Raw genomic sequence first — 12,069 nt, 5'->3', positions numbered from 1 at the left:
CATGCCACAGACCCGAGCGAGCTACTGGCAGGGACTCCTGCACCCTGACCCTCATCACCTGCCTGCCGGGCTCCCCGACATCCCCATCACTCACCCATTCAGAGGCTTCACGTGGTTTTTTAAAGAATTTTTTTAATGTGCTATGAAGCTATTTGATTTTAAACTACACTAAACTTTCTGGAGCTGTGCCAGGTGCTTTGCTAGAATTTCTGATGCTATCTGTGTAAGCTCTGGGTGGAAGGGGGAAAACTCCATTGAACTTTTGTGGTAATAGAATTATTGCAGTGAGCCTGCATCTGTCCGCCGAATTTCCCGTGGGCTTTCGCCAGATCACATGACCAACAGCAGAGACAGTCTTTAAAGCTTTCAGTCTGCTTGTTCTACCCGAGTCCCAACCCCCAAATGAGACCTCTGCTTTGTCTCTGGGCCAGCGTCCGGATGTCCCACTGTGGCGGGTTGATTCACTGAAGCTGATAAAAACGTGCTGGCCAAACTCGAGAGTAGCATTATTACCTATTTTTGTCTCCAAAAATCCAAACAGCAAGATTGTCGTGAGTAGCTTTGGGTTGAGACCGAGCTCCAAGCCCGCGAGATGGATTTCCTCTCCTTGTGGCGCTGCGTCACAGGACAACTGACTTGGAAAGAGAGGGAGCAGAGCCCAAGGTGACCAGCGCCCTGGCCTCTGCTAGCTCAGTTCAGTTGAATTCTTGCCCTAACTGTCAAATCAAGGCCCCATCCCCTGGAGCCCCGTCCCCCACTGTCCCTGACTTCAGTGGTCCTCAAGCACATCCACCCAGTAGTCACCCCCTAGAGCCCAGGGGGGCCTGAGCATTGGAGAGAAGGTGGGTAGGGAGGAGCTGGGCGCTCAGAGCCTGGAAAGCCTGGGACTGCCGAGCAGCCTGGGCCCTGGGTGGCCAAGGGTACTTTGTTGGCTGAGTCAGAAGTGAAGACACTTGTGTGAGGAAGCTGGACCTCCCTCAGCCGTCACGGGATGGCATTCTTGTTCCCTGCAGGCCTGAGGAGGAACATCAAGGAAAGACGGGCTTTTTCAAGGTTGTTGATCTGACATTCAGACTGACATTTCTTGGACTGGATCCTGGCAAAATGTGTCCCCAATGCCATGAGTGCTAAGTAAAACCTTTTTTCTTAATTCTCCTCCTTAGCTCTCGGACTTCTATGACATACTAGAGGAGCAAGTATTTTTTTAATGTCTATTTAAATCTCAGGCCGTGCTGGCCCTCTCTCTAGACTCGGTAGACTCGGGAGGGGTCGGATGAAACGCACCACCACAGCTCTGCAGAGGCCGCCTTCGCTCTCAGTCTGCTTGACTGAGTGGTGTTTTCAAAACGCTTTTATGATGTATGCCTATTATTCACCCTCTTAAAATGTTCCCAGCACCCTCTTAAAAACAACTCACCGCAGGAAAAAGGAAGCTCTTTACTCTGTGCCTTGTAGCAGGTCCTAGAGAATGTGCTCTTGTTATTCTTGCCTTTTATGCTTTATCCCCCTTTCTGAGCCTTTTAAGTGCTGATGAAAAGTTCCAAGCAAATAGCCCAAGAAATAACATCTCGCAGCTCACCTGTCCCCTGGAGGAGAGGGGATCTGGCGCTGTCACTTCAGGGCCGTGCGGGGGCCACCTGCCGCCCTGTCTGCACTGGCTCTTGGCTTCACTGTGTTCGATGGTGCATGCGCACTCGGGGACATAACCCAGGCACCCAGTCTGCACAGGCTGGCGCCACACCGTGAACCGCAGCGCAGCTATGGTCTCCCGTGTGTCTTGGTTTTAAGCAGTTGGGAGTCTTGAACTTTAGAACCATCTGTTGTCAGCCCACAGGACAGTTCAGGAACCTTCACATATTTCCCCTGCCCCCTGAGATTGCCACCAGCTGAAGCCTGGCTAAGTAGAAACCAGCAAATGATTGACTTCAGAGTTGCCGCTGAACCCATCCCCAGCCCATTCAGTCCTTTCTCCAGGCAGAGCCCGGGACGGGGGTGGGGGATGTGGCATGGCAGAGAATGCAGATGCATAGGCCTTCCTGGGTCACTTCGTGATACCACACCCAGTCACAAGTGGAGGGAGCTCAGAGGTCCTTCATTTTACACAGGCCTGGGGAGATGCTGGGACTGGTCCCTACTGCCTGGCCTGCTGGTGGCTGAGCCAGGACAGACCAAGGCCTCCTGCCCCCCAGCCTGGGGCTGCCCAGGCTCCGGGGCTGCAGCAGAGACCTGGAGATCATCAGCTGGCATTGCCCAGCGAGGAAAGTCAGGCTCTGACTCAGCGGTCAGGGCACACCGAGTACGTGTGTGAAGCTCGTCGTGCTCGAGAGCCACGGAAGCCTCGTGTTTGTGCTGGCCACCAGCCTTTTTAAAGATGCACACCCGCTCTGTCCCCCTTTGGCCTGTTATTTGCCCTCTGCAGCCTTGGCTTTCTCGCTCACACAGGAGACTTGAGAACACCTCTGTCACGGGCTCTTGTGCAAATGCAGCCCTCCCCGGGGTCCGGTGGGGGGCCTCTGCTCGGGTCCCTGCTCCTCTCAGTACGCTGGCATCCGCTGGCCCGTGCCGTGGCGGGTGTGTGCCCTTCCTGCAAGGAGTTCTGTGTTCTCGGGTCCTGTGGATGCCAGACCTTGGAAAGCCCCAGAGTGCTCAGGCCCAGGACCGGCTAGGGGAGGTAGGCTCCCTGCTCACCGCCCCACCACTTAGGACCTGCTGCTGCTCTTGCATGGAACTGCGGGAATATAAAATCATCCTTTGTAGCCCTGGTTGGTGTGGCTCAGTGGAATGGGTGCCGGCCTGAGAACTGAAAGGTTGCCTGTTCAATTCCCAGCAGGGCACATGCCTGGGTTGTGGGCCAGGTTCCCAGCTGGGGATGTGCGAGAGGCAACCGATTGATGTTTCTCTCCTTCTCTTTTCCCTACCTTCCCCTCTCTCTAAAAAATAAAAATTTTAAATAAATAAAATTGTCTTGTTTTTGTTGTAGAAATTTCCAGAACTGAAATTCAAATATGTGGAAGAGGAGCAGCCCGAGGAGTTTTTTATCCCGTATGTCTGGTCTCTGGTCTACAACTCCGCCGTGGGCCTGCGCTGGAACCCCCAGGACATCCAGCTGTTCACAGTGGACTCCGACTGAGGGGGGCGCCGTCGCCCACCCTGACCCCAGCCAAGCAGCCCTCCTCGCCATTTTCTTTCTGGGGAACAGACCCTGGCGGACTGCCTGGTGCACCTTCTGTGAGAGGATCACACAGGCGTGTTTCCCTTGCACACTTCGATATGGAGAATTGGGGTCAGTCTGCAATAGACAGCTCAGATTGTAGGGCGGGGATGAGGGGATGTGGATATGCAACAATAATAAATATTAAAACCTGTCATCCCACGTGCAGTTTTATTTCTTTCTAAACCAAAATCTAGAGCTTTCCCAGGAGCCCTACGCCTCAGGCCTACAGCACTTCACCAGCTCCTAGTGGAGGCCACCAGCCGTGGCCTTTGGGGCCTCACGTCTGCCACTCAAGGAAAGAGGCGGCTCCTCCTTGCGAAGCCCCGGTTCGCTTCCCTGCAGGTTTGGCCTCTGCACTGTGGCTGAGTTAAATTGCAGCCTAGTACAAATTAAGTCAATCTACTCCATATTAATCGTTAGGAAAAGAAAAGTTTCGTTGCAAGAGCAATCTTTTTTTTCTTCAATTAGACACGAGATGAAAACCACGTTTTTCTTCATTTCTGGCTTCATGTAAACCCCCTGGGGCCTCGGCGGCCACATCTGAGCCCTGAGCAGCAGGAAGGGCTTCTCCGAGGGGACCAGCCCGAGTGGCACTGAGGGCAGTGGGACCGTCCTGTCGCACCGTTCCCCCTTCGCAGCTCAGATGAGCTAGTTTCACAGACAAACACAGAGAGTGTGTTCTGCACAGAAGCACATAATTCCTGTGAGACTAAGAACCCATGTCACCTGGTGTCGCACCTCCATCAGGACCCCGTGTCTCTACTGTCCCCGTGTCCCCAGGCTGCAGGCCCAGGTCGTGTTGGCCCATCACAGTCTTCTGCGGGTCTGGCAGGCACTGTCCTCAGCCCACTGATGCACCTGCAGGTCTGAGCGGTCCCCCCACCCACCCCCCTTGGTCTCATCACCCTCGTCAGATAGCGCTGAAGCCAAAGCGCCCCGTGTGTCGAAGTGATTGACAGCTCTCGTCTGTTTCTGGAGCGTTTTGATTTGGTTCCTTTAAAACAAAACACAAATTATCTGAGGGACTCATGAAGCAACTGAGCATCTGGTGGGACCTCAGAACTGTCCTCAGAGTCTAAGGGCCAGGCAGGGCTGTCAGTTCTTGTGACAGGAGTGAGTCCCAAGGTGCCCCAAAGCCCCACTCCCCAGCAGTCTCCTCTCCCTGGACGCGCTCTCCTCTTTTTCAAGGAACCACACAGCCTAAGTGCTCACCGGCCTGAATGCTCAGCTGGGGCTACTGCCTCAGCCCCCAGACGCCCCTCATCCCCACCTCGGCTCTACACACCCGCCAGGCATTGCTTATTGTTGTGAAAGATTTATTACATGACAATAAATTAAAATGATATACTTGACTGACGTTTGTATTAATTTGCTTAGATTTTTTTTTTCGTTTACTACAAAGTAAAAATGTGTAGAATGAAACTACACAGGCTTGTCATGTGTCCGGAGGGAAATTAACATCTGATTTTATGCCCGATACGAAGCTGTGATTGCAGCATGTCAACTTCTCAACAACATTACTTTTTAAAAGAATGTGCCCCATTCAAGAGTTCAAGGCACTGTGCAAAACAGCTTCAGATTTGTGACTCATTTGCACCCTCTCCCATCAAGGCTGGTATCCTGGGACTCGTACACAGCAGCCTCGCCCCGTGGGTGTCTCTGGATGGCCACCCTTCAGCCGTGCAGACAGAAGCAGGGGTAGGAGGCAGCTCAAGGACAAGGACAGAATGGAAAGAAAAGAAGGTCCCTAAAGGTGAAGCATAGAGAGTGCACCACACACACAGCCCTCTCCTTGGGGAGGAAATCACAGGAGCTGGAAAAGCAAACGGTGGGAGGGGACCAGCACCCATCGGAGCAGCAAGCTCCCCCAGCCCGTTAGAGTGTACCCATGAGAAATGTTTAGGCGACAGTGCCCTTTAGGTTCTGGGGCGCCAGGGCTCTGCCTTTGGCACTGAAGCTCTGTGCGTAGCTGAGTCACCATGTTCCTTCCTAGAACCATAAATTAGAGTTGCGGTACTTGCTGACGCTTTATAGGCCTGAGCATGCAAGGTCAACTCTCTGGGTCATAATCCCCCCCAGGCACCATGCCTACAGTTTCAGTAGCTGCCATCTGATATTAGGGACTGATCCTCAGGCTTTCTGACGCCAAGTTCAGGGCCAATCGGTGTCCACGTTGCCTCCACGAGTGGAGGTCAAGGTTGCTGTCCTCTGATGAAGAGCCAAGTGTCCTCAGTGTGAAAAGCTCAGAAATGGGTCACAGCAAGCTATTCACAGCCAATAATTCAGTTTTGTTGTTTAAGAACTCAAAGCATAAAATTGATCTCATTAGGGTATATCCATCTGGGGTCCCCTGTCCAAAACAAGGGAGACTCATCAGCACCCCCCCCCCGCCCCCTCAGTCAGGTCATAGACGGCGACCCCTGCTCTCCTGACTCCCCAAGGCTGTCAAGAGTGCTGGCCGCTCTGCCCCTGGAGTTCAAAAGGCCCTCAGAGAGAAAGCAGTCCCTTGTATATCACCCTCGATCGGGTGATACGCCGCCACCCTGTCGGCTTCGGGACCACTTCAAACAAAAGCGTAAATACTTTGGCCACATTCCCAAGGTGTCCTTAGCTGGAGGGTTGGCTGGGTGACCTCGTCCTCTGTTACTATCAGCAGACTATCCTTCACAGACTCTGTGACCCAGCTGCTGAGTCAGCTGAGTCCTTGAATGCCGAATGTGAACTCAGCATCTGTAAAACCAGGTGACGAGTGTCCCAGGCGCCTAGCACACGGGCACTCTCTCCGGAGGAAGCAGACCATTATAGACCGAGTGTTTTCATACCCACCCCGACTCACTGAGCCCTAACCTGCAGTGGGGTGGCATTAGGAGGTGGGGCCTTTGGGGCAATTAGGGTTAGATGAGGTCATGAGGGTAGAGCCCTCACACTGGGACTAGTGCCCTGGTAAGAAAAGACAGGGAAGGGATTTCTCTCTCTCTCCACCATCCTCTGTAAGCCAGGAGGAGGACTCACCAGGGGCCAAATCATCCAGCCTCCAGAACTGTGAGAAATACACGTCTGCTGTCTAGACCAGCCAGGCGGTGGTGTTTTGTTACAGCTGCCAAGCTGACTAAGACATGAGCATTACCCAAAGCCTCAGATTATTTCTACAATGTTCCAGTCAGAAATATCCAGGTGTACCAGGTAATCTGAAGTCAAACCACCAGAGAGAAAAAACATACAGCATCTGCGGATGGCCACAGAACGTGAAACAGCTGCCCTTTCTGTGTCCGAAGAAAAAAGTGACCAAGGATATCAGAAAATTGGAACCTGTAAAAAGGGACCACATTCCAGAAGTAAAACATACCATAAGAATTAAGAATAACTCAGTGCTTGGATTCAAGAACAGATTACTCACCATTGAAAAGAGCATGAGTGAGATGAAAAATCAGAGGCAAAAAAAAAAAAAACCAGTCAAAAAGTGAATAGAGAGGGTAGGAGACAGGAAGGACACAGAATGTCTGACCGAAAATGGAACTGGAACCCTGAAAGAGGAACAGGATGGGATGTTTCCCTAAGTGCTGGCTGGAAGCTTGGCCAAAACTCACAGAAGTTATCGAGCCATGAATTCGAGGAGCCCCAACACATCTCAAGTGCAGCAAAACAGACAATCTACACCAAACACATCCTAGTCAAACCGTGGAAAACCAAAAATAAATAAATAAATTTGGGGGCAAGGAGGAAGGGAGTATAAGGGGACTAAATGGTATTGGAAAAAATACAATTAAGAAAAGTAAAAAAATTAACAAATCACACACAAAAATGTTGAGCTTCTGGCCGGCGGCAGGGGCAGGAGCCGGGGGCTCATCACCGTCAAAGGAGCAACAATAAGACAGCGAACTTCTCAGCAGAAACAACGGGGGACGATGACGGGGAACCCTGAAACTGCTGACAGAAGTGGCTGCCCACCTGGAGGTTTCTAACTGGGGAAATATCCTGAAGAAGGAAGAAGAAAAAAGACAATTTTAGACTAACAACGGGAAGAGTTCATCAGCACACATACCCTACAGGAAAATTAAGAGTGTGGGCAGAAGGATGGTGATTCCAAACATGAGGGTTGAATAGCAGTGAAAGTGACCATCGCACAGGCCGACACCAATACTACCTACCTTAATCGGGGACCACGCCTCGGAAGCTGTGACATCTCCTGAAGAGGCATGGGGGGGGGCTGAACTGGAGGAGGTTGTTACCATTTGCATCGTCCAAGAAGAGGGTAAAAAATTTTCATTTAGTATTAGATTTGGATACGTCAAGGATGCGTATTGTGAAAAATATCAGTAAAAGAGTGTACTTTCCAATTAATGAGGGAGAATGGAATAATTCAGTGGACAGATTTTAAAAGCTTTAAAAGAAGATGAGAGAAGAAAAACAGGTGGGACAAACAAAGCAGATTGTAAGATAATATGTGCCCGATAAATTCAATTTCAAAAAATAATAAATTCATTATTATATTAAATGTAAATGGACTGATGCTTCAATATTGACAGACATTGGCAGGCTTGCTTTAAAAGCAATCATATGCTGTCTAGAAGGCACACTTTTAAAACATAACAATTTAGAAATTTTGAAAGAAAAGGATGGAGAAATATAGGAGATATACTGACTAACAGTAACCATAGGGAGCTGCAGATATATTAATATTAAAGTAAACTTAAAGGCAAAAAAAGCATTGTTACAATAAAAAGGAGTCAACTGAATTATCAGAAAGACGTAACGCTAAACTTTTATTTACGTAATGATCAATCTTAAAATATATAAAATAAAAGTTGATAGAACTAGAAAATTTAGGCACATATGCAATTCTAGTGAGTGTCTAACATACCTATTTCAGTAATTGATAGAAGAGTGAGCACACAGGAATCAAGTCACAGAAAACTTAAGGCGGTTAGAAAACTTGGCCGAGCGGATGTGTGCAGAACTCTGCACTCGGCGCCGCGCGCCAGCCAGCACCGGTGGCGCACATGCGCACACTGGGCTCTACAGCAGGTTTAGACAGACTTCAATAGAATTAATTCAATGAAATATGTTCTCTGACCACAATGCAATGAAGCTGAAAATCAATTACAAAATAATAATTGGATGATTTGGAAGATTTCTAAGTAACCCATCTGTCAAGGAAGGAATCATAAAGAAAATTTGAAATATTTTGAACTGATTTAATGAATATACCATGTATCAAAACTTATGGAGAAAAAAAACATGGGTTGCAACTAAAACTGTGCTTATAAATTTATCTCTCTACCTGCATGGGTTAGAAACAAAGGGTGACTGAAAATATCTAAGCAGTCACCTCGAACTTTAATTTTTTTTGAAAAAGCAGAAGAAACTCAAAAATAAAAGTCAAAATATAAAACACAAATATACAGTAAAGGGAATTAAGAAAGTAAAGATTTGGTTCTTTAAAAAGACCAAGGGAATTGATAACCCTGGAATAAGCCCGGCCAGAGAGGAAGGGTCAGGGTGGGCAGGGCACCGGGATGGCCCTGTGAGAAGTGGAAATGGGAGAATTACTACAGAGCAGACAGGCACTAAAAATATTGAGGAGGAGCCCTAGCCTCCTCAGTATTTTTGTTCTAGGGTGGCTCCGTTGGTTGGAGTGTCATCCCATACACCAAACTGTTTCGCTCCCGCCACTGGTCGGGGTGAGTACGGGAAGCAACTGACCGATGTTTCTCACGTCAGTGTTTCTCTCCCTCTCTCTCTCTCTCCTCCCTCACACCTTCCTCTCTCTAACATTATGTATCCTCGGGTGAGGATTTTTAAAATATATTTAAGAGGATGTGGTGACTACCAATAAATTGTAAATCGAGTGCAACGATCCTGATTTAGTGATGACCTCAGGAGCTTATACTGGTGTCAAAACCAATCAAGGGGTATCCTTTACACATGTGCAGTTTTTCTGTGTCAGTTACACCTCAGTAAATCTGTTTTTAACCATTGGATAAAATGAACAAATTTTTTTAAACAGCTTCCTAAAAGTGACATTAGAAGCTCTGGAAAACTGGAATCATCCTATAACTATCGCTCAAATTCAATCCATAATTTTAAATCCCACAAGGAATTCTACAGGCCCAGATGGGTTCATCAAGGAATTCAGCCAAACATCTCAGACAGATAATGCCCATCTTACACAGCCTCTTCCAGAGAATGAAAATCCCCCAGATTCGTGGCGTGAGACCCATATAACCTGAGACATCAAAAATCCAATAAGAATGACATAGGGAATTCAAATTGCAGGTCAGTCTCTTTCATTATTGCTGGTGCAAAACGTCTAAACAAAATATTGGCAAGTAGAAGCCAGCGAAATGCAAAAAGCAATGTGTAAAAATATATCACGATTAAATTGGATTTGTCATTCAAAAATCACTCATTCACACTAACAGAATAAAGAAGGAAAAGTAAATGATCTTGAGAGATGTGGGAAATCTCCCTTCATAAAATTCAACAATCCTTGGGTGATATAAATGTTTAGCAAACTAGAAAGATAAGGAAACTGTCTTAATCTGATAAAGATTATCTACCAAAAAACAAAAAAACTACAGCAAACCCATCAGACTTAAAATACCAAAAACATTAGGAGCAAGAAAAGATGTCCACTACCACACCTCCTGTTCAAAGTGGTTCTGGGCCACACCGTGCAGAGTGGCCAGGGAAACACACGGAAGCCTGCACTGACTGAGCTGCATCACGGGAGGAAGAAAAGGGTGGACTGAAGGGCAGGTAGGAGGGTGGGTAGATGGGTGGTAAAACACGTGTGGTGAACTCGGTAGAACCCAGAAAGGTGGAGTCTGGAGGGGTCCACAAGTGTCCACTGTAGGACTCTTGTAACTTCACACCGTGTTGGGGGACATGGTGCTGGGATATCAGCCTAGAGCAATGCTATATAAAGCAACAAAGATCAGATTAGGCGGGAGGAAAAGAAACTGTTGCTATTTGCAAATGACATGATTTTAGATCATCTCGAAGAAGCTACCGATAAACTAGCAGAATTAGCAAAAATCACTTGTATTTCCATATGCCAGCAACAACTAGAAAACAACAGTCTAAAGGTATACCATTTATAGCAGCATTAAAAAAGAAATGTCCACTAAATATGCAGAGATCAATCTAGAAAATAAAATGTGAGTAAAATTAAAACCCTAAGTAAGTGCAGGGCTGTTAGACTCACTGGTCGGAAGGCCCAGCCCTACAGCTGAACGGTCGTGTGGGTGAAGGAGGACTCCAGCTAAAGCTCTCCACACCGCCTACCCACACCCTCTCACAGTCTGGTTCACCCGAAAAGGGCACCACAAAGCCTCCCCGAGAGGATACACCCGAAGTCCCGTCCTCTTCCTGCACGCAGCCCAGCGTCTGGTTTGGGCCTTCCTTCCTAAGCCCTGGAGGAACGCCTGGCCTCATTCTTCCTCCCTGCATACCCAGGGCCCTTCACCCACAGTGGGCAGCTGCTCACCACCTACCACCCCAACAACCTCCTCTAGGTCAATGGCATATTTTAGTGATTTTATGCAGTAATCATGAAATTGAGGTAATTTAGGCAGAAAATGATTTGTTTTTGGATGGTAGGTAGCTGCCAGAATCCGGTGGATTGGGGGAATCAAGGAATTAATTTTGGGTACCCTAGAACCAGAAGAAAGTTGCTCCCCAGAGCAGAGAGGCACCTTAGCTACTGCCCCACCAAGAACTCGACACCCATCCACGCAACCAGGGACCAGGCAGTAAACTCTGCGTACAGCTGCCCCAAGGAGCCAAGTGCCACCACCGTGCCCTAATGCCCATGCACCTGCCACCCAGCAGTGCTCACTCCCACCTTCCCAGTCTCAGCCAGGGCTCTGCTTGGGGAAGGCTGAGTGGGTGCAGAAATGCAGCTACAGGGGAGCCTAGATGGTGAAGCGGTTGGCTTTCCACGCTCTGTATCAGGAAGGCCCACTCCACAGAGGCAGGGTTGCACTGTGTTAGCCAAACCGTAGCATCTCCCACCATACTCCATACTGTCACTTGGGTCTCAAGTAAGATCATACTGAAAGCATGGCAAACACAAATTTGTTGAGGGTAGGGATTTATGTCTGATTTTTACATATATGCATCTCACACCTATAACTGTGCCTGACCTCAAGAACTATATGTTGAAAATGCTAGCATTTAGCAGTTTCTAGAACATGGTAAGCACTCAATAAATTATAGCTAGTATTATTTCACATGAGAGAAATCCCTAGAGAGGGCTAATTCAGCAGCCCAGCACCATCTTAAGGAACCAGACTCTGCCCATCTATAGCTTTGACACCCTCTGGCTGGCTTACCTCATAGTTACAAAAGGGCTGCCACCATTCCTGATGTTGTATCAAGGCATGGTCTCATCCACTTTGGAGCGAGGGTCCTCTCCCAGAAGGCCATCACACTTCCATACCCAGGTCTACTTCCCATATCCATTCCTAAACCATCACTGGCAAGGAGGAGGACCCGTCCTTATGGCAACAGGAATCCGGAGCCTGGCTGGATCAACTGTGTGGAGAGAGTGAATACCAGAATATGTGTCAGGCTCTTTCAGGAAGAAGGAAGTGGGAGGCGGGGGTGGAGAGACAACCAGCAGTGTCAGCTATGAGGAGGGGCAGGGGGAGGCCAGAGCCAGATTTCTCACGAGAACCCCCTTGGAGCGCTCCAGAGTCCTGATGCTCAGCCCCTGCAGTTGGACGCAGCTGCCCCGGAGCCCAGGACAGTGCCCAGAACAAGCACCCGCTCAGGCTGCGGAAGCTCAGGCAGTGCAGAGGGTGGATGCACCCCCAGCCCCAGCCCCTCCAAAGCCCCCACACCAACTACAC

The 12,069-nt window shown here is 48.8% G+C and overlaps 1 protein-coding gene across 2 annotated transcripts in view; it reads left to right on the top strand.

The window, feature by feature from the left end:
• DYM (dymeclin) overlaps nt 1-3,373 on the top strand; it is a 281,550-nt gene extending 278,177 nt beyond the window's left edge. For both annotated transcript variants that reach the window (XM_037034043.1, XM_037034035.1), the window contains exon 17: nt 2,981-3,373. In XM_037034043.1, coding sequence (XP_036889938.1) covers nt 2,981-3,130 — 150 coding nt within the window. In that variant the 3' untranslated portion in view covers nt 3,131-3,373. The remainder of the gene's footprint in view (nt 1-2,980) is intronic.
• Nucleotides 3,374-12,069: the final 8,696 nt, after the last annotated feature.

Source organism: Sturnira hondurensis, unplaced genomic scaffold, assembly GCF_014824575.4.
Source record: "Sturnira hondurensis isolate 20B ecotype Veracruz unplaced genomic scaffold, ASM1482457v3 Scaffold0001872, whole genome shotgun sequence".
Classification (NCBI taxonomy): Eukaryota; Metazoa; Chordata; class Mammalia; order Chiroptera; family Phyllostomidae; genus Sturnira; species Sturnira hondurensis.
The sequence above is the reverse complement of the archived record's forward strand: the minus strand, read 5'-3'. Positions and strand labels throughout refer to the sequence as shown.